The following is a 19,834-nucleotide window of genomic DNA, read 5'->3' on the forward strand; positions in this document are numbered from 1 at the left end:
GTTAAGAACATGTTAAAGAAATAAAGGAATTATTTACTCCTATACCACATCTGGTTCTTTAGTGCTCAAACACTTATAATTTGCAAAAATAAAATTAATCAACAGCATACTCAGTTGGATTCTTCTCTATACCTCCAATGTGCAAACAATGATACGGTAATCACATGCTAATTAAGTGATTTCCACAGATTTTTAATGTAGAACTGTTTTTATACCTGTAAAATACCTAAATCAAGTTTTTCAAATAGGGACCCACTATACCTTTCTGTTTCAGGTTAAAATTGCCCAGAAATATCTATCAATCTCTAAACACCTCCTTCATTAGACTGCCCACAATTGCTCCTTTCCCATAATGAAACTGTACTCGTTCATACTGCATGCTTCATTTACAGTGGCCTTATGTTCATCAAAGCCTTGATTTTCCACTCCATTAATTTACGATGAGTTGCATGGTTTGCTACTTCTTCCCAGAGTAGTTTGTGGTCCTAGTCTGTATGTGGGTTTGAAAGGTTGAGGGATATCTGAAAGAGACACTAAAGTCTCACCAGTCATATATCTGCCAGCTTTCATGAATGGAAAAGTTAACTATGTGTGAAACAAAACATCAGCCCCTACTGCTCAGCAGTCATCCTGGGGCATGTCTACACTGGAAAAGTTTCTGTGCCACAAGTTATACCACTTTTATTAAAATGCTGTAATTAAACACAGCACTTTCTCTCTCACACCCACCCACCCCTCTATGTTCAACAGCACAAGCATTCCACATTAATGATTTGCTTTGTGTCCTGGAGTAGATCAGCACAGCACCCAAGGGCTATCAGAAACGGTGCTTTGAAAGGGCAGGGGCGCATGTCTCTAGGGCAGCCGAGTTCAAAACGATGAGCAGAGTGGTCATTTGAGGCATTATGGGACAGTTCCAGAGGCCAATTACAGCGCAGAAAGCAATCAAGATGTGACGTTGCACTCTATATGATTTTATGAAAATATGCTAATAACTGTAAATATAATGTAACTGGAATGTGCTTCATGCAAAAGGTCTCTTGTAAGGTATCATTACAAAACTTATAATCTACTGAGTGTGGTCATCATATTTGTATAAATGTACCACTTGTATCTGAAACTAGAAATATGAAATATAACTCTGAGGGCCTATTGTAATTATGCAAAGTGTGGGCTATTAATGGTGGTTTGGAATCTTGATGGCTCCCATTAATCAGGACAATTGACTGCAGATGGCTGTTTTACCTGTAAGTCTTCCTGTGTACCTGTGTGCTGGCAAGTGGGTAATGAAGTCTTATAGTGACAAGTGATCATGTCACCGGAACTGGAATCCATCTTTTACCTGGTGCTTTTCCATAGAGAATGGGGGCGGGGGCATAGAGGGACAAAGGATTCCCGTCTTATGCAAAAGATATATTAGTGGGTGGAACAGAGAAAAGGGAGAGCCATTATGAGGAACACTCTAGCTACCACCTGAGCTGGAACAAGAGCTGTACCATGGGAAAGAATTGTGCTCAGGCCTGGAAGGTGTCCAGTCTGTGAAAGAGACTTATTGAAACATCTTTCAGGGTGAGATTTTATATGTACTCAGTTGTATTACTGCATTAGGCTTAGATTTGTGTGTTTTATTTTATTTCACTTGGTAATTCACTTTGTTCTGCCTGTCACTACTTGGAACCACTTAAATCCTACTTTCTGTATTTAATAAAATCACTTTTTACTTATTAATTAACCCAGAGTATGTATTAATACCTGGCAGGGAGGACAAACAGCTGTGCAAATCTATCAGTGTTATAGAGAGCGAACGATTTATGAGTTTACCCTGTATAAGCTTTATACAGGGTGAAACAGATTTATTTGGGTTTAGACCCCATTGGGTGTTGGGCATCTGAGTGTTAAAGACAAGAACACTTCTGTAAGCTGCTTTCAGTTAAGTCTGCAGCTTTGGGGCAAGTAATTCAGACCCTGGGTCTTTGTTGGAGCAGATGGAAGTATCTGGCTCAGCAAGTCAGGGTGCTGGAGTCCTGAGCTGGCAGGGAAAGCAGGGGCAGAAGTAGTCTTGGCACAGCACTTGGCAATTCCCAAGGGGGTTTCTGTGATCCAACTTGTCACACAAGTGTCTACAATGGCAATAGAGTGCTGGAGCCTCTGTGCAAATAGCCTTACGACTCTTGTCGTGGTGGGTTTTTTGCAGTGCTGCAAAGCGGCTTGGCAGTGTGTACACTTTTTTTTTGTATATATGTAATGGAGATATCCTATCTCCTAGAACTGCAAGGGACCTTGAAAGGTCATTGAGTCCAGCCCCTTGCCTTTACTAGCAGGACCAAGTACTGATTTTTGCCCAGATCCCTAAGTGGCCCCCTCAAAGATTGAACTCACAACCCTGGGTTTAGCAGGCCAGTGCTCAAACCACTTAGCTACCCTTCCCCATCAAACATCTGCAGTTTGAGTGCAAAAAGCTGCTTTACTGCACAGAAACTTGCCAATGTAGACAAGCCCTTAGAGGAACAATTCCTTTCAAGAACATGCCATCACAGGAAAAGGACTATAAAGCTACTGACTTTGAACAAAAACACCTAATAAAATTAAACATCTTTTGTTTTCTTGGTTCACAAGCCAAATCAAACTTTAAAAGCTTCAGTTTACTGTATACGTTAACTTCTCTATCTTCCTGAAGTACTAGACTTCCAAACAGCGGGGCAGCTTTCATTTGAGATTTAACTTTCATGTGGGGCTGAATTAAAGCTCTCTGGGAACTAGAGGCACAGCTCACTTGGGCCTATACCATTATCCTGCACCTCTTTGGAGTGGCAGCAAGTTTTAGAAAGGGTAGTTCCCGTGTCTTGGATCTCATGTTTCAGACTGTCTGCAGACTCAGGCAGGCACTAGTTACACTCTTTTCATGTTTTTAAGCTTTACTTTGCATCCACAATGGTTTCATATCTTTTTAAAAAATGAAAGCTCAGATTCTCATTTTATCATGTGATGCCTGGAGTTGTAACCTTAAGCATATGCCTATAGTACATATGCCTTAATCCAGCCCTAATGCTGACAAAAGCCCTCAAGACAGCATTCAATTTATATATGTTAATTTAAAAAGAAGTTCAGACTCTACAGAGTATGTTATGATCTGAGCTGGATAGGATAACTTGTACAATTCCACATGTATCTCATTTTGAGGCACAGAAAACACCTCTGTCCCACAAGACCCTAAGAGGACATTTTGGGGGTGGTGGAATGGAAAAGGCAAAATAAACAAACCAAAGACAGGGAGGAGAACTGCAATAAAGAGGGAGGCAGCACAAATAACAGCTCAAAGAGAGGGAGGGAAAGAAGAAAAGAAGGCTGAGCTTTTAGCTGACCCATAGAAGTAGTGCAACAATGGTTTAATAACATATATAGTAACCTCCATAATATGGGTCAAGTGCTGCATTTATATTATTAATGACTAAACTCTTCTCTAGTAAAACAGTTTAGCCACACAGAACAAAATGCTAAAAAGAATGGTGGAAACACCTGACACAGAGGGCAATTAGGTACTTCTAATTATTTCCCAGAAACCAGCAAACTATGTGCCATAATGCATACAAGTAATCCTGAAGAGAGCAATCATGTCTGTCTGCTCATTATTTAGTAGGGAACAGAGGGTACTGATACAGTGCACTGATGGTACTGATAAGTGGAAAAAACTCCAATTGTACTGATAGAAACAGCATCCATGTTAATTTACTTAAAAGCACACTGTTCCATTCAGTGAATGATATTAAACATTTCTGTTTTTAAAATAAAAGATTATTTACTTTTTAAGAGGCATTGTGTTCAGACAGAGAAAGATAAAATGAATTACTCATTTTCCATGACTTCATATAAACACTTTGATGTTTAAAGTGCATGTGAACAGTTAATCCTCCTATACTGATGTATCCTCGGTGATAGGCAGCTGTGTGCTATCCCCAGGGACAGATCTAAATCAAAATCAGACACACTGTTTTATTTTTAGTTTCAAAACCACAGTGACAAACACAAAAATAAATCAAATCAGGTTTGTATATATTCCACCTAAAGTCTGGTTTAATAGCTAATACACTGAATAAACACACACAATAAAACTTTACTGACTGTCATGTACAGTGCTGATTTTTTTCCTGAGATAGGTAAAACAGTAGAGTTAGAGTTGTTTTTTTTTAAATTAGAGATGACTTAAGTACGAGTTAGTTAATCCACAAAGACTATCCATAAAAAAGATTAAATGTATCCATAATTTTAAGTGATACCATGGATTTCAGCAGGTAGTTACTTACAACTCATCTAGAAGACATAATGTTAAAGGTGACCCACAGGAGTTTTTTTTTTTTTAAATGAACTAAAATGTAAAATTGCATGCTGAATACCTGAATAGCAAAACGCATCTAACACCCATGATTTTGAAGGTTTTTTGTTTTTTTTTTTCCATTTAAAGACCTCTAAAATTGTAGAGTGCCAGATCCAACATGTAAGCTAGCATTAGCATGATGATGTCTCAGATCCACTATGGAACTTGTCTGGATCACAGACCCAGTATAAAATATGCCAGGTAAATAGTGTTTTATTATATGATGTGGTTTTGTAGCTTTCCCATTGCTTCAGATCACAAAGTATCTAAATTAACTATGGGGATAGGAAAGGCAGGATTTTGCAAAAATATACCACACAATGTAAAAAAATTACACTTAAGGTACCTGACTGCTTATAGGCGAGCTCATGCACCAGATTAGTTCCATGGTAGCTGAGACATGCTATGACCCAGTGACCCATGAGTTTAGGAGGAGCCCACAATGAAAATAAAATATCGTTCACTACACTTTAATTGCCCCTCTTGCTCATTTTAATTGTGGATTTCATCACGGAGTACTACAACTGATTTTGAAAAGTGCAGATTACCTTTAAAATGAGTGAAAGAAAGAACAAGAAAGTGAAGATAAACAACTCTTCATAGAAACTTGTGAAGTTACACAATGTATGAGTTCAACTCGCATTTGTCACAATAGATTGTTTTCATTGAGGCTTAAATGACTTGGAATTTTTGTTATGCAAAAACTGTATTCATGCACATTAAAAACAATGGATCTTTGTTAACATGGGGATCTGAATGAGAAATAACTGGACATGCCAAAAAAATGAACTTTCAATCTAGACACCAGATGTTTAGCATGGGGTGGACCACATTGTAATTAAGACATTGTCTCATGGACACTTCCCCTCCTATTTACAATTGCATGGAACACCTCCCCTCACATTCATGATCACATAACATCCCTGTGGTAACGACAGGAATTGTTTACATGGAAAAAGTAATATTAGGAATGTATTTCAGGCATTTTGAGCTGTTTTAATGCAAACTAGCATTTGGACTTGAGGAGGTGGCAGCACTGCATTGGCCAACCAGTTCTCTATAATTCACTAGCTAGTGCTTTGTGGACCCACTAGTGGTCCATGGACCACACATTTGGGAAACTCAGTTTAACATAATTTACTAATATCTGTTCCAATACCCACTGCAGACAAATACTTTTGGAAATAATTATTTGAAAGCAAGGAAGAGTAATTAAAGGGAGCAGCATGTGTGGAAAGATCCTGACTCAATACACATACTACAGGTTTAACAAGGATTTCCAATCATGAGGGACAATCAATTTTTCTGGGTTGTTACAGGCTGAAATCTTTCACTTACGATTTACATTAATATTTTGTACTCTAAAATAATTCAACGGTGGCTCTCAAAGAGCATTACAAGCCTTAATTAACTGGCTCTCACAGAGAGGAAGGAAAGCATCATTACCCACAATTTAAGGATAATGGAAACTGAAACACAGAACAGCTATGTGATTAACCCAAGGTTACACGGCAAATCAGGGGCAGAGCTAGGAGGAGAACTCAGAAGTCCTGACTCAAAGTCTCTCCTGTCTTAACCACTGGGTAGCATGAAAAGTGTCTGCAGTTTCACCATTTAATGCAGTTGGTATTTGTGTACTCCTTAGGGTTATGGATTTGATTGTAAAGAGTTAATCTTTATGTATGGGATACTACAGTGAAAATTATTAACACATTAGAAACTTTCTTTATTGTTAGATTACATTAAAACTGTGTTTTTTTGAACTTCGATAAATCCTCTTTATGGGGTGGTTACTTAAAATAAAATGCTTAAACAAACATATGAATGGCCTATTTACAAAGCTTATTGGCATATTTGACTACTGTGTATGGAAATACGAAGAAAAACATTTCACATACTGAGCAAGTAATATTCCTGAAGAAAATCCTTTGGACTCAATACAGAGCACCCCCTTTAAGCAGTTCCATAGTATGTGCCAGGCCCAATAAACTGCCTCACTGAGGACCACTGTATATCAGCACTTGTACTTGGTCTCTGAGAAATGAAAGATGATATCTAGAAAAAATTATAGCCCTTGACATTGGAGATTTGTAGATTTCCACTCTTCCTGGAAGGAAACCAAGAACATTTCTATATATTAACATCCTGCAGCAGGGTTCAATCCCTTTCATTCTGTAGAGCAAGCTCACATTATCTTCACAAAATCAAAGGACAGCTTCTTACCTGGAGAATGTAATATGTACTGATAGCATTCTGAGCAAGACTATAAAGCACATTATCAAGCCAGGCAGTTAGGCAAGCAGGATGACTACTTATCAGCAACCAAATATGAAGCTGTCATTCTGACCTCCAAACACTGACTTATTCAATAAAGCTTAACCCTTCTTCAGGCAGATCTACCTTCATTAGTAATCTCTTTTCCATAAGAAGTTGAACAAGAGGTTCGAAGAGTGCAGGTGACAAAAGCCCACAGGTATGTATAAAAAATGTTGTCCTTAACGGAGAATGAAAAGTTACAATTGGGTCATAGGAGCAACAAGAGGAAAACAGTGGAGTAATCTGCTCAACATCTTAGATGTCTATAAACAAATGCAAGGTGTATTGGGAATAAACAGGAAAACTGGAAGTATTAATACATAAAGTAAATTATGACTTAATTGGCATCACAGAAACCTGGGATAAATCTTATAACTAGAATATTAGTATAGAGGGTTATAGATCCTTCAGGAAGAACACGAAGGATAAAAAGAAAGGAGGTGTTGCATTATGCATCATGAGTATATACCATTGTTCTGAGGTGCCGGCAAAAGTGAGAGGCAGAGCAGCTGAAAGTCTCTGGTGAAGGAAAAACTGTGGCAACATCATGGTAGGGGTTCACTATAGACCACCAAATTAGGTGGAGCAGGTGGATGAGGCACTTCTATATTAAATAAGATAACTATCCAAAACATAAGACCTGGTAGTAATGGGAGACTTTATCCAGACATCTGTTGGAAATGTAATATAGCAAAACACACAATGTCCAAATAAGTTCTTGGAATGTATTGGTGACATCTTGTTTCAGAAAATGGGGAAAGTAACCAGGGAGGCTGCCATTTTAGACTTCATTCTGACTAAAAGGGAAGAACTGGTTGTGAATCTGTAGGAAGAAGAAAATTTGGGTGAAAATGATCATAAAATAGTAAACGTAATGGTTCTAAGAAAAGGAATGAGTGAGCAGAGTAGAAAAAGGACAATGGACTTCAAAATAGCAGAATTCAACAAACTCAAAGAACTGGTAAGTTAGATGCTCTGGGAAGAAAATCTAGGGGAAAAAGGAGTTTAGGAGAACTGGCAGTTGCTCAGAGAGAGAATATTAACGGCACAAAAGCAGCTAGTTCTGATATTAAGGAAAGATAGGAAGAGTAGTAAGAGGCCAATATGGCTCCTTCAGGAGCTCTTTACTGACCTGAAAATCAAAAAGAATCCTACAAGAAGTGGAGACATGGAGAAACAGCTAAGAAGGAGTACAAAAGAATAGCACAAGCATATAGGGTCAAAATCGGAAAAGTTAAGGCATAAAATGAGATACACTTAGCAAAAGAAATAAAAGGCAATAAGAAGTAGTACTATAAATACATTAGGAGCAAGAGAAGGATAAAGGAAACTTTAGGTTCACTGCTTAGCAGCGAACAAGAGCTAATAATGGATAACATCAGGAAGGTGGAGGTGTTTAACAACTATTATACTTCACTCTTCATTAAAAAGGTTAACTGTGACCAGTTACCTAACACACTTAATATTAACATTAAGGTCAAGGAACACAACCCAGAACAGGGACAGAAAAGATTGAAGAATATTTGTGTATGTTAGATGTGTTTAACTCAACAGGACCTGAGGAAATTCATCCTTGGAACTAAGGAACTAGCTGAAACAATCTCAGAATGGTTAGCAATGAATGTCAAAAACTCATGAAGGATGGGGCTGGTCTCAGAGGACTAGAGAAAAAAAGATTACTAACCTTTCACAATTGTTGTTTTTTGAGATGTTCTGCACATGTACATTCCACTCTTGGTGTGTGTATGCTCCATTTACAGTTGCCAGAAATTTTCCCCTCAGTGGTACCCATTGGGGGCTTGAGTGTCCTCTGCTGCAGCGTACTGCTGGCATTGGTATAAATGGCCCAGCTGACCCTGAAGCCCCTCAGTTCCTTCTTTCCAGAAACGCCAGTGTAAAGGAGTACAAGGGTAGCTCATGGCATGGATATGTGTAACACATCTTGAAGAACAACAGTTAAGAAAGATTAGTCACCATTTTTCTTCTTTGAATGACTGCACATGTGCATTCCACTCTTGGTGACTCCCAAGCAGTAGTATAGGCAGAGGGATCAGACGTCATGTACAAACAGACTATAGAACAGTTTGACCAAATTTGGCATCATTTCTAGAATAATGGGTGATGGCATAATGGGAGGAGAAAATATGCACTGATAACCAGGTTGCTGCTTTTCAAATGTCCTGGATAGGAATCTGAGCTAGAAACGCTGTTGAGGATGTTTATGATCTTGTGGCGTGAACAGTTAATTTAATTGGTGGGGGTGAAATGCCTGCCAAATCATAACAAGCACAGATGCAGTAAGTTATCTAAGACAAAATTCTTTGTGAGAAGATTGGAAAATCTTTCATTCTGTCTGCTATTGTAATGAACAGTAGGATGGACTGCCACAATGGTTTGGTCCTGTCTAAATAGAATGCTAGTGCTCATCTAACGTCCAATGTGTGTCACCATTGCTCGTCCCTATTTGCGTGTGGTTTCGGGTGGAAAACAAGAAAGTAAATTAATTGATTGTTATGAAAATTTGAAACCACTTGAGAGAAAACTTGGATGAAGGTGTAAGTAAACCTTATCTTTAAAGAAGACTGTACATCGTGGTTCAGATGTGAGGGCACACAGTTCAATAACCCTTGTGGAAGAAATTATAGCAATTAGGAAAATCACATTCCAGGAAATGTGTAGTAAGGAGCACATTGCTAAAGGCTCAAATAGTAGTCCTATCAGTTTAAATAAGACCAAGTTCACATCCCAAGGGGAAACAGGCTTCCTTAATTGAGGGTAAAACCTTGCAAGGCCTTCAAGGTATCTGATTTTCATGTCAGTAGAAAAACAGAAAAGTTATCTACACAAGAGTGGAAAGCTGATATTGGTGCCAGGGGAACCTTGAGAGAGGAAATTGCTAAGCCTTGCTATTTCAGGTGCAGCACACAGTTAAGTAGGTGTTGGATGGATGAATGCATTGGTGAGGATCCGGTTTGACAGACTAAGACAGAGAAATGCTTCCATTTTGACAGGTAGGCGGCCCTTGTGGAGGGCTTTCTGCTACTTAGTAAGACCTGGAAAACTTGCTCCAAGCAAGCCTATTTTCTGGGATTTAGCCATGGAGTTTCCAGGCCATTAGCTAAAGGGACTGCAGCTTCAGGTGAAGCGGCCAACTGTGGATTTGAGAGATGAGAGCTAGGTGCAATGGTACTGAAATTGGAGATGTCACCAAGGGGTCCAGTATAGTGGAGGACCAGTGTTGGCAGGGTCATGCTGGGGATATTAATATAACCTGGATGTGATCCTGCTTGATTTTCAGTAGCACTCAGTGTCTGAGTGGGATTGGTGGAAATTGTAGCAAAGCTTTTCTGTACAGGGCAGCAGGAAGGCATTGGTGATTGAGCCAGACTGTGGCCTTGCAGAGAGCAGAACTGGTGACATATTCTGTTGAACTTGTTTGAAAATAGGTCTATGTGGGGAATTCCCCCTCTATCCCCTACTGGAAAATGCATCTAGCTACATCTAGGTGAAGAGACCACTTATGGCGACTCGAAAATGACCTGCTCAGGCAGTCTGCTAGCTCGTTCTGCACCCCTGAAAGGTAAGAGGCCTTGATGTTGATTGAATGGGCTAGCAAAAGTCTCATAGGTGAACCACTTCCTGACAAAGCAGGGATGCGCGAGCTCCTCCCTGCCTGTTGAGGTAAAACATAGCTGCAGTGTTGTTTGCAAGAACAAACAGGTTGCTCCCTCTGACATGAGGTAGAAAAGACAGACAGGCAAGATGAATCACCTTTAGTTCTTGGACACTGATATGAAAAGAGAGCTCCCTCAAGGACCAAAGACCCTGAATTCAGAGGGGCCCCAGGTGAGCCCCACCCTAAAGCAATGTGTCTGAGACCAGAGTCATTTATGGTTGAGGGTGGATGAAGGGAACGCCCACACAATCATTGAGAGGATCTAACCACCAATTAACTGAAACCAGAATTTAAGAAGGTACCGTGAGCACAGTGTCCAGATGAAGACAGCTTGCTAGTACACTGAGGCCAGTCATGTCTGGGGGATCTGAGGTGCAGTCTCACATATTGTATGACATATGAGCATAAAACAATGTGTCCTAGGAACCTCATACAGTTTTGGGCTGAACCTTGAGGTGCGTCACTAACGATTGGAGCCTTGACTCTGGGAGAAACACTCTGACCTGGGTAGAGTCCGACACTGCCCCTGTAAACTCTATCCTCTGTCACGGGCAAAGGGTAGACTTGTCTACATTGATCAATAGGCCTAGGACCTTGAATGTTGACTAAAACGAGTACAACACTGGATATAACTTGGACCAGCCCATGATTAGCCAGTTGTCCAGGTAAAGATAGACCTGCACTCCTAGTCTCCTCAGGAATGCTGCTACACAGCCATGCATTGTGTGAACACCAGAGATGTTGCAGAGAGGCCAAAAGCACCGTGATCTGGTAATGCAAATGCTTCACTACAAACCTGAGGAACTTTCTGTGTCCTTCATATATTGACACATGAAAGTAAGCATCCCTAAAATCGAGGCTGGCATACCTCGGATCCAGAGAGGGAATGATAGATGCCAGGGTGACCGTGCAAAACTTTATCTTTTTGAGATCGTTGTTGAGCTGACACAGGTCTAGGATAGGTCTGAGATCTCCCTTTGCTTCTGGGATTAGGAAGTACTGGGAGTAGAAACCCTTCCCTCTTAAATTCTGTGGAACCGCCTCTATGGCTCCCACATGAAGGAGAGATTGAATGTCTGGAACCAGAAGTTCTTCAAGCAAGGGGGCCCTGAAGAGGGAAAGGGAGGGAGGGTGGGAATAAAGTGTAGAAATAAACCAGATAATGTATCCTACTTCTACAGTGCTTAGCACCCAAAGGTCTGTGGTGATACAGGACCAAGCACTGAGGAAATGGGAAAGTGGTTTACAAATAAAGGAAAATGGGGTTTAGCATCTTGGGAACTGGTATCACATCCTCAAGAGTCCCATCAAAATGCCTGCTTAGAACCCCCTAGATGTCTAGGTGGAACAGGCATTGATACAGAGATGGAAGGAAGATGAAGCCTATGCCTATCACCTTTACTCAGTTTCCTCTGCACGTCCTGTTGGACAACCGGAGCAGAATATCGGAGGGATTGCGGAAGCCTGAAGTGGTTCCTGGAAGGGGCTGGAGTATACAACCCAAAGGACTTTATTGTTTCCCTTGAGTTCTTTAACCCACAGAGCTTAGGGTCAGTCTGCTCCAAAAAGGAGGAGGATCCCTCAAAGGGAAGATCCTGCACAGTGTGTTGGATCTCCTGTGGGAGCCCAGAGAACTGCAACCAGAAGCTCCTAGGTATGGCCACAGACCTGGTAGCCAAGTCAGCCATATCTAGAGCAGCTTACATCAAGGTCCTCGCCACCAAGTTTCTCTCACCCACTAGTGAGGAGAACTCCTGCCTACCATCCGCTGGCAGCATTTCTTTAAATTTTAACATAGAGTCCCATATGTTAAAGTCATACCTGCCTAAAAGTGCATGTTGGTTTGCAACCCCCCTGGTAGAATAAATTTTCCTCTCAAACCGTTTTTGCTTTTTTGAGTCTTGATTTTGGGGTTGTGCCTTGATGTCCCTGCCTTTTCCCCTCATTAGCACCCAAAACTGCCAGGAACCCTAGGGGGCAGGATGGGAGTAAAAGAACTAATAACCTTGGGCAGCTGCACAAGACTAGCATTTGTCCCTTATGAATTGGGTGTAAGGGATGCAAAGGTCTACTACAACATTTTAACTAGGTCCACAGAGGCAGAGTCACTCTGGAAGGACTGGCAGGGGCTAAAATATTGACCAGGCAGTGAGAGGATACTTTTACCTCTTCCACTTGTAGTCCCCAAACTTAAGGCAAACATCTTTAACTATTTTTGGTGTGCCTTATAGTCATCTGGGGGAGGCGACATGACCCCTTCTGAGACTACTTCAAGAGAAGAGGAAGAGGAGGCCAGCACTGGCTGCAGATGCTCTTCCTTCATTTCTTGATCTGCCAGGTCCTGCTGAGCCAGCTCTTGATATCCGATATGAGGTTTGGTACCAGAATCAGGAACAGATGCTGTCAGGTGAGTAAGAGCAGCACACCTTTCCAAGGTAATCAAATAGAAGAGCCTGGAATTGGATCTGGAAACAGGGGGAAAGAGGGATTTCCAAAAGGCTACGGGACAGGTGCCAGTGACTTCCTGGTCAACCACTCTATGGCATTCCTGTGACAGAATCTGTGGAAGGATGGAAACATCTGGAGGAGGGGTAGCAAGAGCAGCTCTGAGTACGGGAAATGTAGGACCCAACTTCCTGTTCAGAAGAAGATGATTCTCCTTCCTTTCACCATGGAGGCACAATTCCACATGATGCCTATGTGGAGAGGCCTGCAGAGAAGTAAGCATTGTGGGGTTTCCCTCTGACAGTACCAAAGAGTAAGCTATCAGGGGTACATGAGACTGGGATGGTACTGAGAGCTGTAGTGATCTTGTTGGTTCTCCCATGCCCTCCAGCATCAAGAGTATCAACACTAGATCAGGATGTCCCTATCAGCTGCAAAAGCCTATGGCATGGTTGGCACTGAGATCGTGTTGGTACGGTGCAGTGCCACAGATGTGGAAGGTGCTCCTCCTGGCTACTCAGTCAACGGTACTTTCCTACATGTTGGGGTTAATGGTGCTTTCTTCTGCAGTACCAAAGCAGGGGTGTGCTTAGACTTAGACCACACACTACTCTGAACCCCATAACTAGCAGTCTTTGGTGCTGGGATCTCCCCCTTTCTGGACTCGGCTTCTTATGCCTCTTCTTAGGCACTGGGGATGGTGTATGGTGACAGTACTTTTGCATGGTAGGAGGCACACTCCTTACTGAGGCTGAGACACCCAGTGCTGAGTCTGATCGACCTGGCTCAGATAGAGGTCTGAGGGATGCTCTATGAGTAGAAACTTCAGCTTGGCTTCACAATCTTTCCTCATGTGGGGCTTAAAGTCCCTGAAAATTTGACAATGCTCTCTGATCTGAGCTTCCCCAAGGCGTTTAAAGCAACTTGAGCACAGATAGCTCACAGCCATAGCCTTATTGTAGGAAATGTAGGGTTTGAAGCCCGATTACTGAGACATTCCTTGGCAGTGGGAATCAAATGAAACGATCAGATGAAGTAAAAACCTAGCTAACTAAACTCTAATAAACTTACTAACACTAAACTATTCAAAATAAAATATGAGCGGACACAGTCCACTGAGAGCACTTGCAGAAGCAAGGAGAGCAGTTCCAGTGACCATCACAGGCAGTAAGAAGGAACTGAGGGGACTAAGGTTGGCTGGGCCCTTTATACCAATCCCAATGGCAGCAGAGGGCACTCGAGCCACCCCGATGAGTACCACTAAGGGAAAAAATTCTGGTGACTGTGCATGGGGGCATGCACACCAACAGCAGAATGCACATGTGCAACTACTCAAAGGAGGGCAACCACAGTACCTGCTTTTTAGAAGGGTCACAAAGAGGACCCATGGGATTATAGGCCAGTTAGTCTAACTTCAATACCTGGAAAGATAATAGATCAAATTATTAAACAATCAGTCTATAACCACCTAGAAGATAAGATGATAAGTAATAGCCAACATGGATTCGTCAAGAACAACTCATATTAAACCAACCTAATTTTTTTCTTTAATAGGGTATTGGCCTAGTGGATGGGGGAAGCTGTAGAGGTGATAGATCTTGATTTTAGTAAGGTTTTTGACAAAATGATTATGAGAACATCAATTGGGAAACTAGGGAAATGTGGTCTAGATGAAATTACTATATGATGGATACATAACTGGTTGAAGAATGAGCTTAACTTGAAGCAAGGGAGTTTTAGGATAGGCATTACAAAAAACTTTCTAACTGTAAGGATAGTTAAGCACTGGAATGGGCTTTCAAGAGAGGCTGTGGAATCCCTGTCGTTGGTGGATCTTAAGAACAGGTTAGACCAGATATACGAGGTCTTGCCTCAGTACTGGGGACTGGACTAGATGACCTCTTGAGGTCCCTTCCAGCTGTATATTTATATGATTCTATATAATGCCTTCTAGTGCCACGGTCTTCAAACATTTTTTATTATATGCATGGTAAAACATTACTTTTCTCAGCTTATGCTTGGCCACATATTTGGCCTTCAAGGTCTCAACACAAGATATTAATTTTCCCAATTAAAAATATTAGCTGATTATCTCACATTATTTTAAAATAAAAAAATGGATCTATATTTTAAGAATAGAAAACTGGTAATACGCTACTCTAGATATATAATTTTATGATGATGTGCAATGTTTAAGGGAATTAAGAGTTGGGGGGAAGTTTGAATAGAAAAAAATTATTTTGCAGAGTCTATGTATGTAAAGTAGATACTATAGATGAGTACTGTTTAAGCTATCCTTATAAATCTGTTATGGTAAGCTTTTGAATCCTATTTTTTTTAAATACAGCAAAGGGGTAAGGATCAGGAAATAAGAGAGAGCTGGGACACAGGGTCATTGGAAGGTGCTGGAGGCAAAAGTGTGACACTGAGCAATAAAAAGAGGAGGAGCAGCAAAACAGGGCTGGGTGAAAACTATTGAGAGGATTAGTTTTGTAGCGAACTGAAGGACAAGGGAAGAGATATAGAAGAGGCTAGAGAACCAGAAGGGCATTTTGGCAAAAGCAGTAGCCTATATGAGAGGAACAGACAGGAGTAAGGAATATAAATAAATAGCTGGAGAGGAAGATAAGGACCTGGAGGAAAGAGGCATGTAGGAGCCCAAACTGCAGAAAAACGTAACTGGGAATGCTTCTGGCAGTGGTAGCTGCAGCAGCTGCCCACCAAAGGTCTGGGGAGAAAGAAAGGAAGCAGGGAATCTTGGGCAAAGGTTGTACCCCTGGCTAGAGGAAGTGACATGCTAGCTAGTTGATGAAAGGAAAGGAAAGGAAAGGGTGAGGCACGCAGGGTGGTGGAGCTTTGAGTTCCCCTCTCTGATCATTTTTGTAACATCAAAAGACTGCCTGGTTCCAGAAGCACTACAAACCCTTTGATGTGAGAGCAGTTCTGGCATAACACTACAGTAGCACACCAAAAAGGGACGGGGCCACTAACTCTCAGATTAAAGAAATCCTAAATGCTCAGTGACATGTAGAACAACAGCCAAGAAACAGGCATGAGAGTGAATTTCCTAGTACTATATGACACCCCAAGATTTGAAAATATTGCAGGGTCCTCTAAATTTCAGGAGTTGGAGATGGTCACAAGATCCTTCTCTGATGCACTGTGATCCTTGTTTCCCTTTCAACGTTACTGCTGGAAGAGGAGATTGAGCAGAGAATTGACTCCACTCTAGTCCTCCTAATGCAGAAGAAGAGTAGAACATCTCTTGAGTTTCTAAGTCTGTTCAAGGTATCAAGGAGAAATTTGCCTAACTGATGCTTTCATGCATGCGCAATATCATTTAAAACAAAACACAAAAACTGCTAATCCTGAAAAAGGAAGTCCGTATATAAAACCATTTCATAACATTCAGGATCAGTCAATGATACTGGTATAAATCTAAAGAGTTACTCTAGATTTACAACACTGTAAAGGAGAGAAGTAACAGTTCCTAGGAGTCTGAACCAAGTTAACAAGAGTCAAGAATTCAGAGTAACTTTTTCCTCAACTCCCATGTTTTCTGTTGATGAGCATTAGAACAGCAGGTTATAATAGACATCAAAGGAGATGTAACACATTGGTCCAATGGGGTAAACTAAGGAAGAGTTAATCTCAAATAGAATTTTCTGGTCTTTCATTTAAGTCAGACTGATCATGTTAAGGTAACATAGGGCCAAATCCTATAACTTTTTAATGATAGTTTTGCTTAAAGGACTAAATCATTTGACCTACACTATTTTGTATGCACCAGTACATTTTAGCATGCAGATATTTTATGAATGAACAAAATATAATGGCTGATGCTAGGAAATTTATTATTTGACAAATTTACTGCTTGGTTTTTAAATCACATTTGAAAGATCTTTTTTTTAAATTAGGGATAGTGAATAATCAAGAGATTTGTTTCAAATGGTACTCTAGCAGGCAGGCAGGTGAGGATGTGTTTATCTGGTTATTTTCCTTAGGAGGAGGCAAAAGTGCCACGACAAACGCAAGTGTGACTATTGATTAACATGATTGTCCTGCATAGCAGAGGAAAAAGGTATTTTTCCACATACCTAGTTGATTGTAAGAATATATTAAACTGTTACCATGGGTTTACCTGGAATAAACTGACACATTACTCAATTTGTTATTGGATCTTTTTGATTAGAGAGCATTGCTATAAACTATTCGTGCAGCTGCAATTTTTGGAGAATTTAGCTGCCAAGTTCTACCAACTCTCTACTGCAGTGGTTCTCAACCAATTAAACAATGTGGGTCGCATATGTGTTATCTGGGCTGTAGGTTAAGAACCACAGCACTCTCCCAACCCCCTCCAACCTGCTATGCCCAGCGCCCCTAGCCCAGAGACCCTTCCACAGAGTGGGGCCAGGAGCAGAGCCCTCATGGTGAGGTTGGGCAGCAGGGACCCTTTACCATCAGCCCTGACTCGACCCCACCAACCATGACCCTGACCCTTGCTGTGCGGCAGCCCTGACATTGGATGCTGGGTGTGCAGGACAGGGTGGCTGCCCGGATCCTGCACCCTGCCGCATAGCAGCCCCTGCCAGTCCTGGACCCCGCCAGCCTTTAGCACACAGCTGGGCTGCAGCTGTGTGCTAAGTGGGCCACATGCAGCCCACGAACCACTGTTCTATAGCATTTTTTTTTAAAAAGACTTGTAACTTGGACAAATTTGGGCAGATTTTCACGGGGGTTTTCATGTGGTGTCCTGTGGCTGGGATCTGGAGGGGTAGAGGGTGCAGGTGTCTGGGGGTTGCCCCATGGCTGGGCTCTAGGGGAAGGGGGCATGGATATCTGGTCCCCTTGTTAGGCTCAAGGGTGTGGGGAGGGGACAGAAAAACAGGAACTAGGTTGTCACAGAGGTTTCTTTAACTCTGTGCTTGGGGAAATTTTTTGTGTGTCTGTATTGTTAGACATAGCTGCTGACAGGTACAGTATTTTGAAATAAATTACCAAAATGATTGAAACTGGCATGATTACATAATGTTATTTTGACAAACAAAATATGAAGAATTTTGCAGAATTTTAAAATATTGCCTGCAGAATTTTAAATTTTTTGACGCAGAATTCCCCCAGAAGTATTAATTGAAATTTACTTGCTCACTTCATCCATCCAAGTGCAGAATTGCTGGTAAAGAGATACTAATGTATACTTTACATTAAACTTAAGCAAATTAAACAGATTCAATAAATGGCAATGCCTGTCTAATTAGTATTTATAGAGCTCTGACCTTTAAAATACGCTAGGCTTTACCAACATATTTCCATTAAATGACCTCATGCGAACACACTGCTAGTTGATAATTTCACCTATTCTTTGGTTCATTTTTGTCAATTGGCAAACAAAAACTTCTTGGAAGTTGGGTTAGTGTTTGGAAAATTGCTTTCACACATCCTGGACCTTTTCCCTTTTGAGACTATATGAAAATCTGTTTAAGAACTAGAACTGGTTTGAAAAGGAACAAGAGAAACTTACTGTTTCTAAGCCCATGATACGCTCCTGCAAATAAAGCAGAATACATAATTAGAAAGTAAAGAGAACAAATAAAAAACAAGTTGAACATGATGGGCTTCATTTCGTCTTTGCTGGTATTTGCACATACATTTTGTACAAAAACTCATTACATAGGAACACAAGAATTGCCATACTTGATCAGTCACGTGGCCCATTTAGTTCAGGATCCCGTCTTTAGCAGTTGCTTCAGTGGAAGGTGAAAGAAACCCTGAAGAAAAGGGTTATGAAAGAACCTGTCAAAAAGGAAGGTTTCTTCTTATCCCCCATTAGACTCTGGCTTCTGCGCTGAAGCAGGAGATATGACATCACTTACAATTTTTTGAAGTATTTATTATCATGACTTTGAATATTTTTTGAATCATGTAAATGTCCAATTCTTGCATCTGACGAAGTGGGTATTCACCCACGAAAGCTCATGCTCCAATACGTCTGTTAGTCTGTAAGGTGCCACAGGACTCTTTGCTGCTTTTACAATCCTTTTTTGAATCCTGATAAATTTTTGGCCTCTATGTCAATGAGTTCCATTGTCTAACTACATATTACATGAAGTATTTCCTTTTTGCCATCTTTTAATTTAATTGGATGCCTTCTTGTTCTTGTCCTTGCATCATATGAAATTGTAAAAAGAAGTTCCTATCTACATTATCTGTACCATTCATTATTTTTTATATATATATTTATTGTGCCCTTTCTTATTCCTCTCTTCTCTAAGATAAATTGTTTCAATCATTCCAAACTCTTTATGTGAGAGTTTCTCCATGAACCAACTCATTTTCATAACCTCTAAGCACTCCACTGCATTTCTGTTACGTACTTCTTGGGACGAGGTTACCAGAACACAAAATTCCAAGTGAGAGTGTACCACTGATTTCATATGGTGGTGTTATATTTTCAGTACTCTCTACCCTATTTCTTATGCATCTTGACATTTTGTCTGCTTTTCTGACCACTGTATGTTGAGCAAAGGTCTTCCCTGAGGCTACGTCTACACTACAGCATAAAATCGAAATTACTAAAACCGGTTTTATAAAACCGATATTATAAAATCGATTTTATGCGTCCACACTAGGGCACATTAGTTTGGTGGTGTGCATCCATGGTCCTAGGCTACCATCGATTTCCGGAGCGGTGCACTCTGGGTAGCCACAGTAAAAGCATGAGACCAATAACTTCGATTTCCGTCCACACTAACCCTAAATCGATATAGTAATATTGATTTTAGGGTTACTCCTCTCGTTGGGGAGGAGTACAGAAATCGATTTTAAGAGCCCTTAAAATCGATTTAAAGTGCCTTGTAGTGTGGACGGGTACAGCGTTAAATCGATTTAACGGTTTAAATCAATTTAACTGTGTAGTGTGAACCAGGTCTGAGTTGTCTTCATTACTGTGATCTGATTGTTTTACAGTGTTTCTATCATATAAGCATCTATATTAGGTAGTCCTTTATAAAGCTAAAAGGCAAATT

General features: G+C 40.8%; 1 protein-coding gene across 3 annotated transcripts in view; it reads right to left on the bottom strand.

Annotated features, from left to right (window-relative positions):
• The window catches only part of CEP128 (centrosomal protein 128), a 418,732-nt gene that overhangs the window by 63,923 nt on the left and 334,975 nt on the right, over positions 1-19,834 (bottom strand). For 2 of the 3 annotated variants that reach the window (XM_050953220.1, XM_050953226.1), the window contains one exon: positions 18,331-18,354. In XM_050953220.1, coding sequence (XP_050809177.1) covers positions 18,331-18,354 — 24 coding nt within the window. Of the gene's footprint in view, positions 1-6,422; positions 6,480-18,330; positions 18,355-19,834 lie in introns of those variants that run through there. The other variant, XM_050953223.1, reaches the window with a different exon arrangement.

The sequence above is a fragment of the Gopherus flavomarginatus genome, chromosome 5, assembly GCF_025201925.1.
Source record: "Gopherus flavomarginatus isolate rGopFla2 chromosome 5, rGopFla2.mat.asm, whole genome shotgun sequence".
NCBI classification, from domain to species: Eukaryota; Metazoa; Chordata; order Testudines; family Testudinidae; genus Gopherus; species Gopherus flavomarginatus.